This window comes from Diabrotica virgifera, chromosome 4, assembly GCF_917563875.1.
Source record: "Diabrotica virgifera virgifera chromosome 4, PGI_DIABVI_V3a".
Taxonomy (NCBI): domain Eukaryota; kingdom Metazoa; phylum Arthropoda; class Insecta; order Coleoptera; family Chrysomelidae; genus Diabrotica; species Diabrotica virgifera.
In genome coordinates, this window is record NC_065446.1 from 240,930,270 (window position 1) to 240,953,897 (window position 23,628).

General features: G+C 31.6%; 1 protein-coding gene across 1 annotated transcript in view; it reads right to left on the reverse strand.

The window, feature by feature from the left end:
* LOC114327372 (uncharacterized) overlaps positions 1 to 16,364 on the reverse strand; it is a 28,776-nt gene extending 12,412 nt beyond the window's left edge. The window contains exons 1-3 of the mRNA XM_028275969.2: positions 15,748 to 16,364; positions 4,775 to 5,085; positions 614 to 774 (exon numbers count right to left, since the gene is read on the reverse strand). Of these exons, the coding sequence (XP_028131770.1) occupies positions 614 to 774; positions 4,775 to 5,085; positions 15,748 to 16,231 (956 nt within the window). The 5' untranslated portion in view covers positions 16,232 to 16,364. The remainder of the gene's footprint in view (positions 1 to 613; positions 775 to 4,774; positions 5,086 to 15,747) is intronic.
* Positions 16,365 to 23,628: the final 7,264 nt, after the last annotated feature.

Below are 23,628 nucleotides of genomic sequence, written 5' to 3' on the forward strand. Positions count from 1 at the left end.
CAATTATAATTATTGAAGTTGTCACCTAACTTTATCTGCAAAAATCCGAATGCCATCTCTCACATCCACCTCAATACAGATCCGCCTTGGTCTATAATTCAAAATCGTCTCTATTTATATCATTTACAATTAATCGAAGGTTCTCTAGAAACATCAAAAGGTTTTATAATGTTTACAGAACAAGTTTTTATGCCTTGCCTTTGAGAAGGGTCATGCCTTTGAGATGGATGGGCGCGACACGTTGTAAGAATGAAAGACGACTGATGGACAAAAAAATTTCTTGAGTGGAGACCACGGGCAGACAAGCGAAGCCAAGGAAGACCCCAACGCGGTGGACCGACGACCTCAAAAGAATTGTGACCAATTGGATAGCAAAGGCGCAGAACAGAAGAAGATGGAAATGCCTGGAGGAGGCCTATGTTCGACAATGGGCACATCAGGGCTGATTGCTGATGATGATGATGATTGAGAAGGGTCAAACTCGCTGTCGGCTAATTCGATTACTCTAGAATGACAGGACCGGCTTGGGAGCTTCACAATACACCCAATTTAGAATAGGTAAAATTTATTAGGAAAGGAATAACTACAGGGGCAACTATTTTTGCATACTTACTGTTTATTTTCGAGTTTCTTGTTTCTTATATAAGCTTGTTGTCCAATATTAAATACTACTACAGTATTTGTTGCGAATGTATTATTGATGCCAATTTCTTTGATGTCTTTAAGAAATTCTTCAAGCAGGACTTCTATGAGTTCTAACGTGTTGGCGTCGATCTGAAAATGTAGAAAATTATTTAAAAATTAAAATCTCGTTTGGTGGCGAAAGGAAAATAATGTATGGTTCTTTTCATGAGCATTTTTCAGTGCGTCACAGTTTTTCGATTTCTCGAAGTATTTTTGAAAAATTTAAACGCAGAATGAAAGATTACGTTATTGGCGAGGGCCGAAAGTCCCTGAGAACTTCTATAATGTTTATTTTAATAAGTTACAGGGGTGAAAAAATAAGAGAAAATTTAGTGTGATATTTAATTTAAAATATCTCATTCAAAATAAACTTTTGATTTATTCTAAGGGACTTTCGGCCCTCGGTAATAATATAGTCTTTCATTCTGCGTTTAAATTTTTCAAAAATAGTTATTGGTTTTTTCAGGATTCGAAAAAAATGAACACAATGTCCGTGGTAATATTTCCAAATCTATCTTTGTCATACAACGCCCTCAGTCGAATAGAATATTGTCAGCATGCTGACATACATACTCAAAAATGAACTATGATAAAATAAAGTCAGTCATGCAGTGACAATCAGTGACAATTTTAAATATTTGACATGGCATCGGGAATATTTTGAGTTGTTGATTAAATAATATTGATATATAGTGTATTTGATAAATAATTGATTTAAGACGTGAACTTAATAAAAAGTTATTTATTGTGTATTGTTTGTGGAAGATCCAAGCAGAGAATACATCAGGATAATATATTCTGTGATCCAAGGATTTTGTTGTTAAAGATGTTCAAAATTGTAAGCGTTCCATAGTAACAATATATTATTAAAAAATCACTTTAACACTTTTCCTCTTTTCTCGATTGAGTATTAGTTTTTGTTGTACATATAAATTATTAACTGAATTAATAATTTGCAATTATAAAAATATCAGTTGTCCAAGAACATTCACAAGTCATCTCTTTAAATTAATGATGACATTTTCAAGTAGAATGACATTTCTAATTAGTAATGTTTACATATCCATACCAATGTGAATTTTACTACACGTAATTTGCCGTGTAAAGACAGAAAAAGTAGGGATACCCGTAAAATATTTGCGAATTATGTATCGATGGCCTTAATAAGTTTTTATTATGTTTAATAAAATCCCAGTTAACCAATTTTGGACTATTTTTTATTAATAATAAGTACCGAAGACTATTGCTATTACCTTTTAAATAGTAATCACTAAAGTCGTACTAGCAGAAATATTGTACTCTAACTGAAGACTGAAGGAACCAGAAGTAACAACTATAAAGTACCATTTATTGATATTTAAAGTAACGAATCATTACAAATATTCAAAAGTAACGAAGATGTACATCACTGATACATTTGATAACGAACATGATATACAGTGTGTCAATTTGAAAAGTTGCCACCCCCTATAATTTGGTCCCTATAGAAAATCTAAAAATATGCAAAACACGTCAAATTTATTTGTGAGGGGGACATTTTGTAGACCAGTTTTCAACTAAATTACATCAACCCTATAGCGGGGGCGGACACAACCATCAAAATCTTTAATGGAAAGGGGGGTTGAGTGATACCTCATTTTGAAGGTCATTAAATTACCTTTTCAAAAATACCACATGCCTTATATTTGTTTTCAGTACTTTTGGAAAAATCTTGGACACAATATTTGAAAAAATTTTGGAGTTCTGAACTCTATACTTAATATCTTTACGCTTTTACTTGAGTTTTCCAAAATTACTTCAAAAAAATACCCTAAATACTTCAACACCCCAAAAAAACTTCAATTTGGAGTTCAATACTCTAAAAAAATTTTAGAGTTCTGAACTCGATATTTAATTATTAAAATTAATTATAAAAAAATTAAAATTCCTGAAAAGAAATATAATGTATGTGGTATTTTTGAAAAGGTAATCGAACGACTTTTAAAATGAGGTATCACTCAACGCCCCTTTCCATTAAAGATTTTGGGGGTTGTGTCCGCCCCCGCTAGAGGGTTAGTGTAATTTAGTTGAAAACTGGTCTATAAAATGTCCCCCTCACAAATAAATTTGACGTGTTTTTGTGTATTTTTAGATTTTCTATAGGGACCAAATTATAGGGGGTGGTAACTTTTTAAATTGACACCCTATATACAGTTGATGCTAAATAAAATAGCAGGAAAAACGTATGACTTGAAGATAAATGCAGGGCTATAAGAAAGGGTGCACTTTTAAAAGTACAACTGCAAGTAGATAATGCTCCGAGCAAGTGAAAACATTCAAATACTTATGAATGATGGTGAATGACCAATGGGATCCTCAACAAGAAATGAAATGCTGTGTACCGAACAACCAAGACAAGCTTTCATTAAATTTAAACCGCAACTTTGTAACCGCCATCTTTCCTTAAATCTCCGTTACAGGATGGTTAAGTGCTGTGTATGGTCCATATTCTTATACGGCATGGAGACATGGACATTGAAAATATCTTCTAATAATAAGTTGGAGATCTGTGAAATGTGAGAAACGAGGAAGTCATAAGGAGAGCAAATACTGAGAGAATTGCTCAACTTGATCAAGGCACGAAAAATTGGATACCTGCGGCATATCCTGAGAAGAGAGGGGAAAAATACGCAATCCCTCAACAAATCATCCATGGAAAGATTGAGGACAAGAGAGAAGTAGGTCACAAACAAATGTCGTGGCTGCGAAATATAAAGAACTGGACAGACATAAATAACACCGGTGAACTTTGGCATGCCGCAAAAGACAGACATCTGACCTTAAGGGCATCGGTACATAGTTTCGCCTTCAATGCTATTTAAATGGGATTCATTTTTTTCGAATCCTGAGAAAAAAAGTATTTTTGAAAAATTTAAACGCAGAATGAAAGATTGCGTTCTAAGCGCCGGACTCCACTTGCGATTTGTAGTCGCGCGATTGTTTTGTCGCGAAAATTGAACACATTGTTTCAAATACAAGTCAATCCATTTGCGACTAAATAATCGTGGATTGACTTGTATTTAAAACAATGTATTCAATCTTCGCAACTACAAAATCGCAAGTGGATCCGGCGTTTACCGAGGGCTGAAAGTCCCTGAAAACTTCTATAATGTTTATTTTAATAAGTTACAGTACAGGGGTGAAAAACTAAAAGAAAATGTAGTGTGATTTTAAATTTCAAATATCTCATTCAAAAGAAACTTTTTATTTATTCTAAGGGACTTTCGGCCCTCGATAATAATTTAGTCTTTCATTCTGCGTTTAAATTTTTTAAAAATATTTATTAGTTTTTTCAGGATTCGAAAAAAATGGACACCATGTCCGTGGTGAAATTTTCCAAATCGAGCATTCACTAGCTTTGTCATACAATGCACTGAGTCGAATAGAATATGGTGACAAGACAGTGACAATTTTAAATATTTGACATGGCATCGGGAATACTTTGAGTTGTTGATTAAATAATATTGATAGTGTATTTGATAAATAATTGATTTAAGACGTGAACTTAATAAAAAGTTATTTATTGTTTATTATTTATGGAAGATCCAAGCAGAGAATACACCAGGATATATTTTGTAATCCAAATATTTTGTTGTTAAAGATGTTCAAAATTGTAAGCGTTCCATAGTAATTAAAAAATCGTATTATTAAAAAATCACTTCATCATTTTTCTTCTTTTCTCGATTGAGTATTAGTTTTTGTTGTACAGTATATAAATTATTACAATCACTGAATACATAGTTAGTGAAACAATTATCATACTAATTAACTGAATTAATCATTTAAACAAGTAACAGTTATCCAACAGTTATCCAACATTTATCCAACAGTTATCCAAGAACACCAAGCCATCTCTTTAAAGTTAATCATGACATCGTCAAGTAATGTTTACATATCCATACCAGTGAGAATTTTACTACACGTAATTTGCCGTGTAAACACAAAGTAACATAGCCATAAAATATTTGGGCCTTTACTCTTAAGATAATTCGCCAAAGCACTATAGGTGCCAGTACTATAAGAAGAAGAAGATACATTTATTTCAACTTACCTTATCCTTCAAGTTATTGCTGTTAAGCACCTCAATGAATTGTTTTGAATAGGCATATATCCTCTCTAGGGAATGAACTGATCTACTAGTCTCTTTATTAATAATCCTGGCTTCCTCTATAAATTTAACTGCTCCGATAGACATAGAACAAGAAGTCAGATTTAACCATCTCCTACATTCATTTCTGTTAAATCGTTTAAAGGCAAATTCGCTACTTCTAAATTCCATCCCCACATATGGCCAATTCACGAATTCTCTTAGTGATATGCCTTTCCATTCAGGTTCTAAATGGCGATGTATTGTTATATCGTCTGAAATAAAAAGTGGATATAGTAATGTCTCTCGACTTACACATTGAATAGACTCGTTTTGCATATAAAAGCTGCTCATTATGTTTGACTGTACCCAAAGATCAAATAAAACCATGATTTATACAAACATTTGATAAATAAATAAAAAAATGTTTAATCTAATGTCAGATAAACAATTCAGAATTTTACAGATTAAAAAAATGCTTTTCTGCAGGATTGGTAACTGACTACTACCAACCCAAATGTCAACCTCTTCTGACATTTGGTAATTTTGATCATCCATCTAGTGAACATTGCTATAAGCAATCGCCATATGTTGACCAACATCTCTAGTTGGAAGAGTCAATAAATGGTAAAATATTTTTTGTCCTGGTGTTCAGAAACTAACCAATAAGGAAGAAAAACTAGCAATTAGTTAAGAGCATAAGAGTGCAGAAGGTAAGGAGAAAGCACTGCATTAAAGACAGAACTTGATACAGAATTTGATATACAGTTTCTCATCAAGAGACAACCTTATTCGCAGTGTGCAAGTACTTGGAGAGGATACAAGAAACGATCATGCGCAAATAGCGGAGAAATCCTGCAACTTTCTTAAATAAATTGGGTAATTCATATTGCCAATTGAAGTTGTCAAATTGACCTATATTTCATACCTACTGTCATTGAAGAAGAAAAATTATATGTTACTCCACAATATTGATATGATATGCAATTATTATAATATAAAAGTAAATTTAATTAAATGTATTTTGCTTGCAGTACTAGATTTTAATAATTAATTTTATTTACTACATACAATTGTTTACATTTTAATAACATAACCTCGGTCTTACTTTTCATTCTTATAATTTTTTTGGGCTATGGCCTTGACAATTATCCAGCAACCAGGACTAATATAATTGGCCAATATAATTAAAAGTGCTAAAAATGTTGCTGAGCTATGAATCCAGGTGTTACTTTTCCGAACTTGCACGGTCCCAATCCAATACCCCAGGAAGTATTTAATAATCAAAAAATGACTGGCTGCTATATTTCAACTAGAATATCTGGGGGAAGTCATAGACTAAGAGCCGCTATAGGTGAAAATTCTTAATCATTTTAGGCACGACGGGTCCCTATAACTTAAATAGTAGAACCTAAAAGAAAACGTTTGAACACTGTGCCGTCACTTTCAGTGGCACATGCGTCTACAGTGGCGCATCAAACTTTCCACTTATGGACGGGATACATAAATTAAAAAATACCCTCCCTAATTACCAGAATTTAATTTTTTTTCATTTTTTTTAAGTTGTATGTGATTAAGACATAATATTCATCGTAATTTTAACCCACCACCCCCTTCTCCCTGCCCCCACCATCAAAAACTTTATTTTTCGATTTTATTTTTTTTTTGGTGGGATGCAATCAATTTTAAAATTTCAAAAAATTTACACGCATAGTTAAGGGTTTTATAAAACACATCTATTTTTTATAGACCTGTAGGTTGAGTGTACATAACCTCAAAAAAATTAAAAATTTTTTTTTTTTGAAAAAAAGTATATAACTTTTTTTTGGGGATAGCTGCAGATCTAATTTTTTCTTAGTCTTACAAAATGAAAATCGATTTTTTCCAATATATCGAAAACTATTAGAGATCTTTTATTGAAAATAGACATGTGGCATTCTTATGGTAGTAGTATCTTAAGAAAAAATTATAGTGAAATTTGGACACCCCATAAAAATTTTATGCGGGTTTTGTTCCTTTAAACCCCCCCAAACTTTTGTGTACGTTCCAATTTAATTATTATTGTAGTACCATTAGTTAAACACATTATTTTAAAAACTTTTTTGTCTCTTAGTACTTTTTCGAAAAGTCAGTTTTTATCGAGATATTTTGAATATTTGTCAAATCCACCACATATTTGTATATGGCTAAGTACGATTATGGAGACTTAAGCCAAGCGTCCACAGACCCGCATCGTATGCAACGGATTTTAGTTTGACAATCGATAATGCGATCCGTACGATGCGGATCAGTGGATGCGGTTACATAAGTTTCTGTACAAGGCAAACTAAAATCCGTTGCGTACGATGCGGGTCTGTGGACGCTTGCCTTTGGTAATAATATGAAAATTTATTTATGATTTAAATTTTTAGGTATATTTTGAACCATATTAAATGATAACCATATAAGAAGTAATATCTCGATAAAAAGTGCCTTCTCGAAAAAATACAAAGAGGCAAAAAAGTTTTAAAAACACTGTGTTTAACTAATGGTACCGCGGTAAAAGTTTAATTGGAACATACACAAACATTTGGGGGTTTAAAGGAACAAAACGCCCATAAAATTTTTATGTTAACATATTAAAAAAGAAGCCGCAACTCGATAAAAACTGCCTTATCGAAAAAATATTAAGAGGGAAAAAAGTTGTAGAAATATTCAGTTTAACTAATGGTACCACAATAATAATTTAATTGGAACGTACACAAAAGTTTGGGGGGGTTTAAGGGAACAAAACCCCCATAAAATTTTTATGGGGTGCACAAATTTCACTATAATTCTTTTTTAAGATGTTCCTGCTATAAGAATGCCACATGTCCATTTTTAATAAAAAATCTCTAATAGTTTTGATATATTCGAAAAAATCGATTTTCATTTTGTAACTTCAAAGGGCTGTAACTTTTTTTATGTGCATATTTGTACTAAAGTAAATTAGGTTCATTCGAACTATTTTTGGTCTCAGAATATGTGATTTAATTTATGACCTGTATTTTCGTTACACCCTGTATATTTCTAATTTTTTTCAGATTTTTCTGTAACGTTAGTCACCTTCAAAAATCCAAAAAACTGTTTTTTAAGGGGGTTTTGGGGGGTTTGAACGTGTTTTTCTGATTTTTAAATATTCTAAAGAACTCAGTTACTTCAAGTTACATATAACCTATAAAAACAAAATTGATTTGATATATTATGAAGTCTATAAAATAGGGAAAATCCCCCAAAACCCCCCAAAAAACAGTTTTTCGGATTTTTGAAGGTGGGGAGACTTACGGAAAAATCTGAAAAAAAATTAAAATATAGTGTTTGATAAAACGCACAAGATTAAGAAAAAATTAGACCGGCAGCTATTCCTCAAAAAAAGTTATACGCTTTTTTGAAAAAAAAATGTCTTTTAATTTTTTGAGGTTATGTACACTCTACCTATGGGTCTATAAAAAATAGGCATGTTTTATAAAAGCCTCAACTATGTGTGTGAATTTTTTGAAATTTTAAAATTGATTGCATCCCACCAAAAAAAAATAAAAACGAAAAATGAAGTTTTTGATGGCAGGGGAAGGGGGAAGGGGTGGTGGGTTAAAATCACGATGGATCCTATGTGTTAATCACATAGAACTTAAAAAAATAAAAAAAAATTAATTCTGTTCGTAAGTTCTGTTAACTTTTAATTTATTTATCCCGTCCATAAGTGGAAAGTTTGATGCGCCACTGTCGACGCATGTGCCACTGAAAAGTGACGGCACAGTGTTCAAACGTTTTCTTTTAGGTTCTACTATTTAAGTTATAGGGTCCCATCGTGCCTAAAATGATTAAGAAATTTCACCTATAGCGGCTCTTAGTCTATCAATAGAAAAGGTGTACCATCACGCAGGCATCGCAATTCTTTAGTGAAACATTTTATATTTAAAAAAAAGTAATGTGACTTTATTTATTCATTTTGATATTGTAAAAACAGACACAACAAAATGTCTATAGGTATATTTATATCCAAAAAATGTTTATAAACAAAAAGGTTATTACAAATAAAGACGAAGAGTAAGCATTTTGTCAATTGTTTATAATTACTAAAATAAACAATAAAAATATTTAAAACACATTTCACAATGGAGTTTTTATGTTATACTAAATTCGCTAATCTGAGACACAACTGTCTAGTGATTTTAGTAATTTTTTTTAAACAGTAATTGTCATTAATGTCACAGGATGTTCATTTTTGGGTAGCAACAAAGGGCATCTGATGTAATACTTGACGATGGGAAATTATCAAAAATTATCACTGTAATTTTTATTTCTCTAATTTCTATTGGTCAGAATCTGTATGAATGAAATAATCAGTATACTAAATTCGCTAATTCGAGACACAACTGTCTAGTGATTTTAGTAATTTTTTTGAGAAGTTAGGTTGCTAGACGTGACTGGAAATTACTACACAACCAAACATACCCGCTCATAGCCAATATTATTAATAGTAAACAGACATAAATAACATAAACCTTAATCGATAATTATTTATTTACACCATTATCATGTATTGATAACAAATGAGAAAATTATTTATTGTACAAAATACTATTTTGAAGAAATAAATTCCACAAAATTTTATGAGTTTAATATACACTCCCACTATTTCCAATAATTTTTCTTTTTTTTTTATGAAAGATTAAGTTGATTGAGCAGTTAATAGTGTGAGGAAGGAATTTTTGTATTGTAGGTTTCCTACTATGGGGAGCATCCATAAACTACATCGTAAAAAATTTGAACTTTTGAATACCCCCCCCCCCTCATGTCGACGTCGTCATTGCAGTTCACGACCCCCCTTTCAATGATTTAAAAAAATTCAATTTTATTTCTGTTTTTTTTAATCAACCTTGAAACTTTATTTGCGAATGTATCATAACAAGAACAATTAAGGGGGTAGGCGCAAAATCTTGGTCCAATGCTATTTAAATGCATTCTTTTTTCGAATCCTGAGAAAACTAATAAATATATTTGAAAAATATAAATGCAGAATGAAAGATTACATTATTACCGAGGGCTGAAAGTCCCTTAGAATAAACAAAAGGTTTCTTTTGAATGAAATTTTTGAACTTAAAAATCAGACTAAATATTCTCTTTTTTATCCCTGTAACTTATTAAAATAAACATTATAGATGTTTTCAGAAACTTTTGGCCCTCGGTAATAATGTAATCTCTCAATCTGCGTTTAAATTTTTCAAAAATTTTTATTAGTTTTCTGAGTATTCAAAAAATATGAATGCATTTAAATAGCATTGGACCAAGATTTTGTGTATAAATCTTCTCTGAGTATAAATACGACTTACTAACTAAATAGAACACAATATTTTATTTCCATTCATTCTTTCAGAACTATTTTTTCATACACACAGTATGCAGCACATAAATGAATTAACAATTTAATATTGTTTGCTTCCAGATGTTGTTCTGTAATATAGAAGCGCTTGTTTAAACCCAAAGAACAATGTCTTATTGTTTGTTGTCCTGTACAAAAGTGCTACCTAATATTATTTTAAGGCTGTGACTGATAAAAACGAAATGTATGCGATAAAAGTATCTATGAGAGAATTCTTTTTAATTTTAACAAAGGTGTATTTATTCGTAAACGTTTTGTTTTATTTTCAATTTCATTTCAAAAACTATACGTTTTTATGTGAATATCTGATATTTTAATGCTGGTAAAAGCTAGTAAAAAATTATATTTATAGAGACAATAGCGACAAAGGGCCTAGCCGGGTAAGATGGTGAAAAGTGCCCCCAACCCAATCTAAATTCCATATAGGCCACTTTTTAGCACATATAGAGGAACTCACTTTCTGAAATTTTTAGCCCCCTAGGTGGTCACGTGACCCCCCTAGAGCCTAATTAGGCTTTTTATGTTTTTATTTTTTATCTCAGCCGCATTAAGAGCTAGCCAAAAACTTTATTTAAAAAAGTTGTAAGTTTTAAAAAGATCTATATGAAAATTTTTTTTTTATTTTTTTGGCGGGAAATTCGAATTTTTAGAACAATTTTAAACTTTTAAATAAATCTGAAAAAAAAACTAAGACACTCGTTTTTACGAAAATTAATTATAATGTGTATTTTTGTACAATCTTTCACCCTGAATTTTTTCAGATTTTTAAAGTTGGTGAAACGTACCTTTAAAAATAAAAAACCGCATTTTTTCGTTTTTTTTTTTCGTTTTTTTGATACAATTTTATACATATTTTTCAAAAAACTTAACATCGTCACTAGAATAGGTAAAAAACTGAAAAATAATTGGGATTTGCTTCATAAAAATTTTTTGTAACGACATCCATTTTCAAGATACAGGGCGTTGAAGAAAACGAAATTTTACATATTTTTTACGATTTTGCCGAAACGACTGGCAACATTGTAATAAAACTTGGCGGGTTTTAAGAGGTAGTTATTGTGCATGTTTTGACATACAACTAAGGATTTAATATTCATCATTGGCGCGCATAGGGGTAATGGTCTGAACTTTTCAAAGAAAAAAAGATAGTACGCCACTGACATATTTCAAATTAACAATCATTTTTGAATTCCTCATTCAATTTGCAATAAAAATCTATCTTCTCATTTTTTCATACGACGCGCTGTTTTGCTGCAAAAAATAAAATATCTTAACGCTTCCAAAGTATTCGAATTAATTTTGATAATGGATGTATTAGTTTATTATGTATGTAGATGTAGAAACTACTAGAAGTTCGAATACTTTGTAAGGGTTAAGATCTTTTATTTTTTTAATAAAAATGGCGCGTCGTATGAAAAAATAAGAAGATACATTTTTTGTCACAAATTGAATGAGAAATTGAAAAACGATTGTTAATTTGAAATATGTCAGTGGCGTACTATCTTTATTCTTTAAAAAATTCAGACCATTACCCCTATGCGAGCCAATGATGAATATCAAATCATTAATTGTATGTCAAAATATGCACAATAACCAGCTCTTAAATCCCGCCAAGTTTTATTACAATGTTGCCAGTAGTTTCAGCAAAATCGTAAAAAATGTGTAAAATTTTGTTTTCTTCAACGCCCTGTATTTTGAAAATGGATGGCTTTACAAAAAATTTTTATTAAGCAAACCCCAATTATTTTTCAGTTTTTTACCTATTCTAGTGACAGTGTTACCTTTTTTGAAAAATATGTATAAAATTGTTTCAAAATACGAAAAATAAACTGAAAAAATGCGGTTTTTTATTTTTAAAGGTACGTTTCACCAATTTTAAAAGTCTGAAAAAATTCAGGGTGAAAGATTGTGCAAAAATACACATTATAATTAATTTTCGTAAAAACGAGTGTCTTAGTTTTTTTTTTCAGAGTCATTTAAAAGTTTAAAATTGTTCTAAAAATTCGAATTTCCCGCCAAAAAATTAAAAAAAAAATTTTCTTATAGATCTTTTTGGAACTTACAACTTTTTTTAATAAAGTTTTTGGCTAGCTCTTGATACGCCTGAGATAAAAAATAAAAACATAAAAAGCCTAATTAGGCTCTAGGGGGGTCACGTGACCACCTAGGGGGCTAAAAATTTCAGAAAGTGAGTTCCTCTATATGTGCTAAAAATTGGCCTATATGGAATTTAAATCGAGCTGGGGGCACTTTTCACCATCTTATCCGGCTAGGCCCTTTAAATATACCAATATATTAAACAACATCGAATGTGCACTCATACCCCCCACACCCTGTCGTATTTCGTCGAAATAAGCAAGCCCCCTCCCCCTTCTCAACGACGTAGTTTATGGATGTCCCCTATGAATGTGTCAAAATGAATAATTTCGGCTGAGTGAATTTAGTTTAGAATACAAATTATGTATTTTCTACCTATGAGCAAACCCGATCGGTTGAGAATTTTTTTTAACAATTCTATTTGTTTATCCCATTTGAGAAGTCATCTTCAAACGGCTGTACAGGTGCTTTGTCAGTATTTAGAGGCTGTTTTGGTCTCATTCTCTTAGTAAGGTCTCAAATTTTCATATTTTTAAAATTTGATTTGTTTACTTTAAAATAATTGGACCGCGTTATGTAATAGCGGATTAAGCGTCAAAATGTAGTTTTGAGATAAATCGGTTTAAAGATTTTAAATTTGTTTTTGGTACTATTTCTAAAATATAGTACTGACATGTTTCATATTTAATATATTAATGCAAATGTAAATAGACTTTTACATGTGTTTAAAATTTTTTAAAAATAATTTATATTTTAAATGTTATTCGATCAAATGTCGCTTAATTCGTTAATGATTTTTTAAGATATGCATGAGTTAAGATCCGAATAGCGGATTAAGAGACATATTTGGCGCTTAATCTGATGTTACCTTACAAAGGATGTCTTTTAATTCGATATCTTTAACGTTAGTAAATATGTTATGTTTTGTAATAAAGAATTAACCGACTATTCGTGGCGCTTGATTCGTTATTACACTTACAAAGATGTGGATTTTTGTTTATGACAATGGATTATGTACCATTATTGGCGTTTAGTTCGATATTACAAATCCTAGTGTGGGATTTTTTTTAAGAAAATAAAAAATGTAGCTTAATACAGGCATTTAAAAACAGCTTTTTTTTAAATTTTTTTACAAAAAACATATTTTTATACATAGATTTGCACCCTAGCTGCAAGATGGCACTATTATCTCGATTTTGGACTTTTGGCGGTTAATCCGTTATTACATAACGCGGTCCAATTGATGCAGAATAAAGTTCCATTTTTAGACTGGGAGAATTTAAATACCTTGGCGCCTATACAGAAAATTGGACACTAGAACTAGAAATTTAATCCGTAGGATACAGGCTGGTTAGTGTAACCAGAAGTGAAGGAGCAGGGTACTCTGATTGAATAATTAGGGAGGGATCAAAAGGAAAAATATCGACCCCTGCATGGAATAACGTTGCTTGGTTACAACCTTACTTGGTTGGAACGTGCTTCATTCAGTTGTTGAAAAGCTGATCCTTGCAATAAATTTGTTACAGATGTGTTTTTAAAAATAGTCAGGCTTATAATGAAATTTTGTAGATTTTTGTATTGTTTGATTGTCAACTTCATAGATTCGTGATAATGACGCGACTCTTTCACCTTATCACTTCTGTTTAAAATTTCTAAGGTTTGTTCAATTTCCAAAGCATTTCTTTTGGGTTTACCTGAAAAGCAGCAGATATCAACCAAATAATTTCCGAGCACTGTTGCTATCGATATGGCATTGTGTCTCCCTCACATCACATAGAGTTTCTGTCAAGTGACTTACACTGTGTCCATAAAACCTCAAAAATGCAATTTGATTAAGAGGATCGGTACGTATTTTCGGCTGCAATGCTATTCAAATGGGGATTCATTTTTTTCGAATCCTGAGAAAACTAATAAATATTTTTGAAAAATTTAAACGCAGAATGAAAGATTACGTTATTAGCGAGGGCCGAAAGTCCCTGAGAACTTCTATAATGTTTATTTTAATAAGTTACAGGGGTGAAAAACTAAGAGAAAATTTAGTGTGATCTTTAATTTCAAATATCTCATTCAAAATAAACTTTTTATTTATTCTAAGGGACTTTCGGCCCTCGGTAATAATTTAGTCTTTCATTCTGCGTTTAAATTTTTCAAAAATATTTATTGATTTTTTCAGGATTCGAAAAAAATGAACACAATGCCGTGGTAATATTTTCCAAATCTATCTTTGTCTTACAACGCACTCAGCCGAATATAATCTTGTCAGCATATATTGTCAGTCATAGACACTGACAATCAGTGACAATTTTAAATATTTGACATTGCATCGTGAATATTTTGAGTTATTGATTAAATATTATTGATATATACGCTCTGAGCTTCGCTGGTGTCGCTCCTAGCGGACTACTAATTCAACTTTCACCGGTAATTTTTAAATTTATTATCTAATTGTTATCGCTTAATATTTACAACGCAAAAAAGTAATTAAATTGTAATCGATTTATTTAAGATTTTGGTAATCATTTTGACGTTCTATTGATAAAATATGAATTTCTTATTTCGGATACTTTCACAATTATCGTGTAGATGGCGCTAAGATGAATAGATTAATAGATTACGGAACATTAAAAAAACTTAAATTCAGTATTTAAAACGAAAGTATATTTAAGGTAAAAATATATACCACAGCTTTGACCAACTAATATTTTTTATAATTAATGTTTTTAATTTTAATTTTAAATTAATCACTTTGACATTTATGTCAAATTTCCGGTAAAGGTTTACAGACTTGTCACTACTGGCGCTCGCGAATTTGTAAATATTCCCTCTACGTACGAGCTCACAGCGTATAGTGTATTTGATAAATAATTGATTTAAGACGTGAACTTAATAAAAAGTTATTTATTGTGTATTATTTGTGGAAGATCCAAGCAGAGAATACATCAGGATAATATATTCTGTGATCCAAGTAATTTGTTGTTAAAGATGTTCAAAATTGTAATCGTTCCGTAATAATATTATTAAAAAATCACTTTTCCTCTTTTCTCGATTGAGTATTAGTTTTTGTTGTACAAATAAATTATTACAATCACTGAATACATAGTGAAAAAATTATCACATTTATTAACTGAATTAATAATTTGCAATTATAAAAATAACAGTTATCCAAGAACATTCAAAAGCCATCTCTTTAAATTAATGATGACATTTTCAAGTAGAATGACATTCTAGTAATGTTTACATATCCATGCCAGTGTGAATTTTACTACACGTAATTTGCCGTGTAAAGACAGAAAAAGTAGGGATACACGTAAAATATTTGCGAATTATGTACCCATAGCCTTAATGGAAAATCCTAGCAAGGATAATCCGCAGTCTGGATAATCTACACATGGATAATTGGGGTTTTACTGTATTATGAAATAATTTAAAATGAACTTACTATTTTTAACGTCAAATACCAGAGTAGACAAGTATTTTGGAGCTCCTTGTATGTTGATAACAAATGGAGCCATTTCTGTAGGGGGCACTATATCTTCTGTGGAGTTTACCTCAGCTTCATCTTCCTGATTCATAATTTCGCTATAACCGTTCTTTATCAAATAATTTAACTTAACACTTAAGTACTGTCTGAATTTCAAAAACCAGTCCTTAAAACTTAGTTTACCACTGTAATATTCTGGACTCTTCTGCCAGCCTGGCCAGTTTTTCATGTAGAAAACGAGCATATGCGGTAAAACTACGGCCAAAACTTTGTCTAGTTTATCTAGATCTATTAGTACTTCGTTCTTTAACATTAATTCTAATACAACAGTATCTAGATTTAGTTGTTTGCGGTCTACTAAGGTCTGAAAACATCTTTTTAAATGAGTCCAATTTGCTGGTTTTGGGCGCTCTTTAGACGTACTTGAAATTTCAGTGTCCATGTTTACTCAAAACGTTGTGTTAGAACTGCACGTGCACGTTTAGTTAGAATAAAAATATTTATAAACTAATATTTTTAATATCTATTGCTGTTCAAATCAAAACAAAACCTTTCAAATGCATGTTACTTAGAACCACAGAACACCTTCTTGACAGGGATGCCATCTGCCACCATGCTGCCACCAGACAGAATTAGATTTCGATGTTGCCAAAATTATTGTGTTTTACTGGAAATTATGTCTTAAAATAAAAATGCGAATTTGAGAAAATTTTTAATACACACCCTGACACTCATCCAGTTCTGAACGTATGAGATGAAATGTTAAGACTGATAATAATAGGGAAAGATAAAAGGAGGAAGGAGTATATGAAGAAGAATTATGGTTGAAACATTTAAGAGACTGGTGTTTGAGTTTATAAATAAGAAACTATAAATATGAGCGTCTCCAGCTTTTGATTTTATTTTCAAATGTGAATGTGAGAATCCCTTACTACCCCATCTGTGAATCCCTTAGGCCCGGTTTCATAATCAACTTAAAGTGAACATTAACTAAAGTCTAAAGTTCACTTTTTAAAGTTGACATTTACCCATATTAATTGCATTGATAAAGGTACCAACTTAAAATTTAAAGTCCACTTTAACTGATTATGAAACCGAGCGTTACTACTACATCTGTGAATCCCCGAATACACCATAAATATTATTTATGTGACATTTATGGTAAACTAATCGCCAGTGTAAATACGTAATAATTATTTTCACTCCATCCATTTACAAACCTTTGCTAACATCCAGAGGACTCAGAGGAGGTCAGCATTACAGTAGCATTCATTTTTTGTACTCTTTGAATCATAATTTTTATAATTAATTAATTAGATAATTTTGTGGTTCGTTAAAAAAATACCTATGTTATTGCTGTTACAAAATCTCGTGAACCTAATTCATGCATTTGGTGACGTCAATATACGAACGAAACGATTGAATCCGACATTACTGAAAATATCAGGGTGCAGATGGGACCCTGTCGCGCAATTCGCAGCAAATAAAATAGTCGTATGTTTTTAGGCTTCATTTTATTTCGGTTATACATACGCATTTTCAAGGTTCACGAGGTTTTGCACCAACCTTACAATAATAGTTATCGATTATGTTACTTATTTTTCCACCTACCTCTACCGAAAGTATACTTTTCCGGACCTGATTGTAGGGAGCAAAGTTGTACTTTTCCTCCCTAGGAAGAAAAAGTAAAAGTGACGTCATGGTATTTCATTCATGAAATAGAACTTATGACGCCCTGTACAATATCTATTTTTCTATTTTCTATTTCGTAAGTATCTATACATTTTAACGTTTATTTAAAAACACTCTGTATTTTGCAGAATGGTAAAAAACAGTAAATTGTTATTCTGATTTAACAATGTTTACATTAATAATTTGACTTATATTTGACAGTTGACAATTATATTGTACCTACTTGTTAGTTTTAGTTCTAATAAATTTTGTTGGTTAGTTACATAAATAAATTAAGTAAAAATGAAAAAATAACTTGTTATTTGAGGAAGGTGGAAAAATCATATGTATAACATGGGAGTAAAGCACCTTTTCCTCCCTTGAATGATTACTGCCGTCCGCTACGCGTCGGGCAGTAAACTTCATTCTCGGGAGGAAAAGTAGTACTTTCCTCCATTGTTATACAAATAGCTATTTTTATCAAAATTTTAATAAACTTAATTTAGGAAATTAATAATTTAGGAAAATATTTGTTACAATCCGATAATTATATTACATGTGGCAACCCTGTATGAAAGCCACACAAAACAACGACAGAACAAGGACAGAGCATAGAATATTTTTACTAAATTAAGTCCATAGGCGGACGGAGTGGTTATTTAAAATAGTAACATAAAAACATAAAATAAATTTTCAAAGCTACAAGTGATTGCAATGCAAAGAAAATCAAGTTTCTAACTCCAGTGTGATGTTTCGATTTCCATTCAGAAAATCGTTTTCAAACAAATTATTTTAAAATTTTTGACTTTTTGATTATATTTTTCGCACATTTTTAAAATATCTTTTTGAAAACTATTTCTAGAGTGGAAATCGAACCATCAAAATTTAAGTCCAACAACACTTAAAAATACATAATGGCTTAATCACATAATTTATAATAGTTTAGTTAGACCCTTTCTTGTGGGGTTTTGGTCGCAGGTCCATGTGAATAACCCACACCGCAGTGGGTCTCCAAGCCAATATAACACATGCTATCTTCCAAATGAAGCCTGATTTAAGGCACGGAGCATATTGAACCCAGCCCAGGCCCAGCACACGCCGAGGCCATGGATGGGCAATTTTTGAAACAATTAGGAGGTAGAGGTAATGGATTTTTAAAGAGCTATGACGATGTAAAGCAACATCCAATGAAGTCAAAACTTCTTTCACGAGGTGCAAGAATCCAGATATACTCGTTTAAGACCATAATACAATTAGCAGTCGCGTATGGAAGCTAAACATGGACGCTAACAAAAAGAGAAGGAAATAAATTTCTGGTGTGATATATGGCCCTTGCAGAGACAGCGTGACAAACGAATGGAGGTGCAGATATAATAACGAGTTAGAGTCTCTATTCGTAAAGGAAAATCTAGTTAGATATAAAGGGTGATTCAATTAGAGGTACTTTTTTTGGTGAGGATTTGTTGGGAGATCGTGCATGAATGGTATGACCTAAAGTTGCTTTCTGATTCAGTATTGTTTGACATTTCATCCTAGAAAGACTTAACTTGGCACAACGTCTAGAAATTATTTAGCTGTATTACGAAAATAGGCGTTCAATGAGGAATGTGTTTCGTGCGCTTAGAGCAAAAAAAATGTTTTCCGATGAGGCCCGTTTTTGGCTTATGAGGACGTGAATAAACAAAATTCCCGTATTTGGGTTGATGAGCAACCCAAAGAGGTTCAAGAGTTGCCAATACATTCAGAAAAAACCACTGTTTGGTGTGGTTTATGGGCCGGTGTCATCGTCGGTCCATGTCTTGGACCGGCCAGAATGTTACTGTGAATGGAGACCATTATCGCGCCATGATAACGGACTATTTGGTACCAGAAATTGAAGTTCGTAGTTTAAGTGACATTTGGTTCCAAAAATAGGGCGCCAACTGCCATACATCCCGTGAAAGCATGGTTTTACTGAGAAAACGGTTCGGTGAGCAATTTATTTTACGCTTCGGACCAGTGACTTGGACGCCTATATCCTGTGACATATCACGTCTAGTCGTTTTCTTCTGGGGCTACCTCAAGTCCAAAGTCTACATGAATAAACCAGCTACGATTGAGGCATTGGAGGCCAGTATTACTCGAGTCACTGGTCAAATACCAATCGAAAAACTCGAACGCGTCATCGAGAATTAGACCTTCAGAATGGACCGTCTTAACCGCAGTCATGGTCAACATTTGAAAGAAATTATCTTTAAGAAGTAATTGTAAAGAATGGTTCTTTTTTACGACAATAAAAAGTTTCAAATAAGATTAATTTTTTTCATTGTTTTTTTCTTTTATAAAAAAGTACCTCTAAATGAATCACCCCTTATGGCATGTGGTAAGCAGTAACAACATCGCCTTATAAACAATGAGTTCTGGGAAAGGCCAGATGGACGAAGGTCTGTAGGACGGCCTAGAAGAACGTGGAAGGATGCAGTCAGAGAAGATCTGGAGAAAATGGGAGTGAGACAATGGGAATTAGTGGCACAGGACCGACAAACATGGAACGTAATAGTAAACACAGATTTAGTAAGCACAGGACAGACAGAGAAGAATGGAAAAGGATTGGGGAGGTCTATGTCCAAAGATGGATCGAAGCAGGCTAATTAGATAGACAGATGATAGCCCAGGCGAAGTGGATTAAAAATATCAAGAATTTAATTGCAAAATATAATTTAAACAATGGGTTATTTAATTATTAAAGAAGATTAAAATTAACTGTGATCATACATCAAATATAAAATTATAAATTTAATATACCTAATAAAAAAATATGAAAAAAAAATTTTTAAGAAACGCTTTTCTTTAGTTACGAGTTACTAAAATTAAAAATATAAAAAAATCAACTAAAAAGCAAAAAATAAAAAAAATTTTTAAAAATCTAACACATTCGTCAAAGAAAAGCGTGGCGTGTCTTCATCGAATTAAATGGTTTTCGCCCCACACTTTTCTGTAACGAATGTGTTAGATTTTTTCAATTTTTTTTTATTTTTTGCTTTTTAGTTGATTTTTTTATAATATTTTTAATTTTAGTCACTCGTAACTAAAGAAAAGCGTTTCTTAAAATTTTTTTTTCATATTTTTTTATTTTTTACTTTTTAGTCTTACACTTTTCAAACATTAAAATATATATCATCATGTTTATTAAAATTTGTATAAAACATATGATGTACTAATATGAAAAGTAGTCGGAATCGGCAAAAAAATTTAAACTTTATTGTTTATTTATGAAGCATAACCTAAACAATTAACGTAAAAAGTGAAATTATGTATAGTTCATATAATTAGCTACAATCTGTAAAAGTTTAAAGTTTTTACATTGTAAAAAACAAGAGAATTTAAGCATTTTCTATTAAACTCGTTTTTTATTATTTAAACAATTAATAAACATAAAAAAAATTTTTATTGACTATTCGTGCATTGTTCCCACGAATGCATATGTCTGCATATTTCCATTCATTTGCATTGGGGAAAAGGCAGTCAAATTAACGTCTAAAGATTTGATGCAAACTATTGAACTAAATAAAAGCGTTTAATAAATAATATAGCTAAACTTCTGGATCATTCTAAATCTTCAGTAAATCTATATTTTTTACTGTAGAAGTAAAAAAGACTTCCTTTTGTAGCTGGTATATTAACTTTTATTAAAAAATTTTTTTCTTAGAAGCTCCAAGTTTTACAAAAACTTTACATCGCAGATTAACGAACTTTTTCGGTCTTCGCACACCATCATCAGGTTAAACTCTAGATCCTTGTAGTAGTTGAAACTAGCCACAAAAATTGGTCATTTGACCTTTGAATAACAAATTTTAAGCCATATTTGCTTAATCTGATGCGACAACAAGTCGATGTTAGAAGATTAAAATATTATCAAATGTGCGTCTTCACCTTTGCTTCTATAGTTTGTTTTTAAACTAAGAGGAGTGATTCAAATTTACCGCGTTGTAATGCTTGTTTGTAATTGGTCCAAATGCAGGCAAGTTTACTCCACGTGACTCCACTGTTATAAAATTTTGACACTAATGACATTTATCAAATGTTGACACAATTGACATTTCATAGGTTAATTAAGTTATATCGGCGATTTTTTGTATTTTCTGCGTTATTCCTTTAATTTTTAGATTTTTAGTCTGGTTTTATATAAAAACAATTGTTTTTAGAACTCTTTAGCGACGTATTAATATAATATAATATTTATGGATTACCGTCGCGTCGAGGGCCTACATGATCAACCAAAAAAGAAGATGTATTTGGTGATTATCCTAGTGACTTTCTTAAGTGTGAATCTGTCTTTTTAGTTTACTCCTCCTGGTTAAAAAATAATGTGTGTGTACTTTGTACGCACGTAAGAAGTTATTCTTCTATTATATAATTTTAACGAAGTAAATATACTTAACAGGTTATTTGTATTCTATTTAAATATTAAACTAATTTTCTTTTCTACCACTTTCAAAAAATTTTTATTAAAACAACCAAAAATAAACAAAATTGAATCGTCCAGGATTGGAACCCGGGACCTTTCGATCTCTGACCGAACGCTCAACAACTAGACCACCGAGTCTCCTGTAATTGACACGTAAGTTTCGGATATAATTACACAACACGGTGACAAATAGATTGAGTGGTATCGTGATAAAAATGTTATACCTACATATTTTATTATCTTACTACAGAAGAAGAGAAATTCAAAGACACAAAAATTATAATAAATAATACATTTACTAAAAACACTAATATATTCTTTTAATGACTTATTTGCGCTGATACAGATACTAGGTATCTTGAAAGATTAGAAACGAACTACATACTGTCTGTGTGCGCATGCGCGCAGATTTATGAAAAATTTTACTCTCAATCGCGCCTAAAGAAGAATAACTTCAAAAAATAAACCATAGTTAGCACCGTGCACGTGCTGGTATTATGAGGAAGTCGGACCAATTGACACATTTGACACATTTGACAACAATTGACACATTTGATAATATTTTAATCTTCTAACATCGATTTGTTGTCGCATCAGATTAAGCAAATATAGCTTAAAATTTGTTATTCAAAGGTCATGTGATCAATTTCCTTGGCTAGTTTCAACTACTACAACGATCTAGAGTTTAACCTGATGATGGTCTGCTAAGACCGAAAACATTATGTTAATCTGTGATGTAAAGTTTTTGTCCAACTTGGATCTTTAAGAAAAATTTTTAATAAAATTTATATACCAGCTACAAAAGGAAGTCTTTTTTGCAGTGGTATACTGCCTCTTAGGGCCAATTTCTCATATCGAGTTCAACTCCAGTTTAACCTGAACTTCTAGTAAACGTCAGTTTAAGGTCAAAATCGTCTTTCTCAATTCGCACGTTCAACCGATGGCAGTTTAAACTTGAACGATGCTTGAACGGTGGAATTCGGCCGTTCAAAGATTTCAGAACTCAGTTCAGATGATTTCATGGACTACGCATGCGTTGTATTAACACGAAACGCTGTCATATAGAAATATATCCTATTTTATTATATTAAGCCTAACGATAAACGATAACATTATTTTTGTTTTTATAATATTTATTTATAATTATTAAAATGACTATTTGACTATAAATACTTAAATTTAACTTTATTCAAAAACAGCATAAAAAAGGTAATTCAAAATGGCGACAGTTTTTTACCTTTTGCCATCTATTGGCATTTCTCGAAAGCTGTAGAACGAGCGCTGACATGAACGAGCAATGAGAAATGCAATCCCAACAAAACCGTAGATCACCGGTGAACCTGGTTCAACTGAACCATAGATTACCGCAGGTATGAGAAATCGACCCTTAGAGGGATTTCCCTTTTTATGATATTTTTTTTTATCAGATTGTATATACCTACTGTTTAAAAACAACATCTTTATTGTTAAAGTTAACAAAATACGTAAATTAAATTTTACTTTACTTTTAAATTATTTCACTGCACAAAATATTTTAAAAATTATTTTCTATAAAAGTCACTAAACTAAACAATTAAAACTAAAAAATAATTAATTATAACTCATAGCTCTTCGAAATATCCATTAATATCGTGCGTTGAACCCACCCCACGAGCAACCCACGCGCACGCCTGTGCCACGTGGGAAGGTTTGTCGTTAGAGCGAGTTTCCGTAGGTCGTGC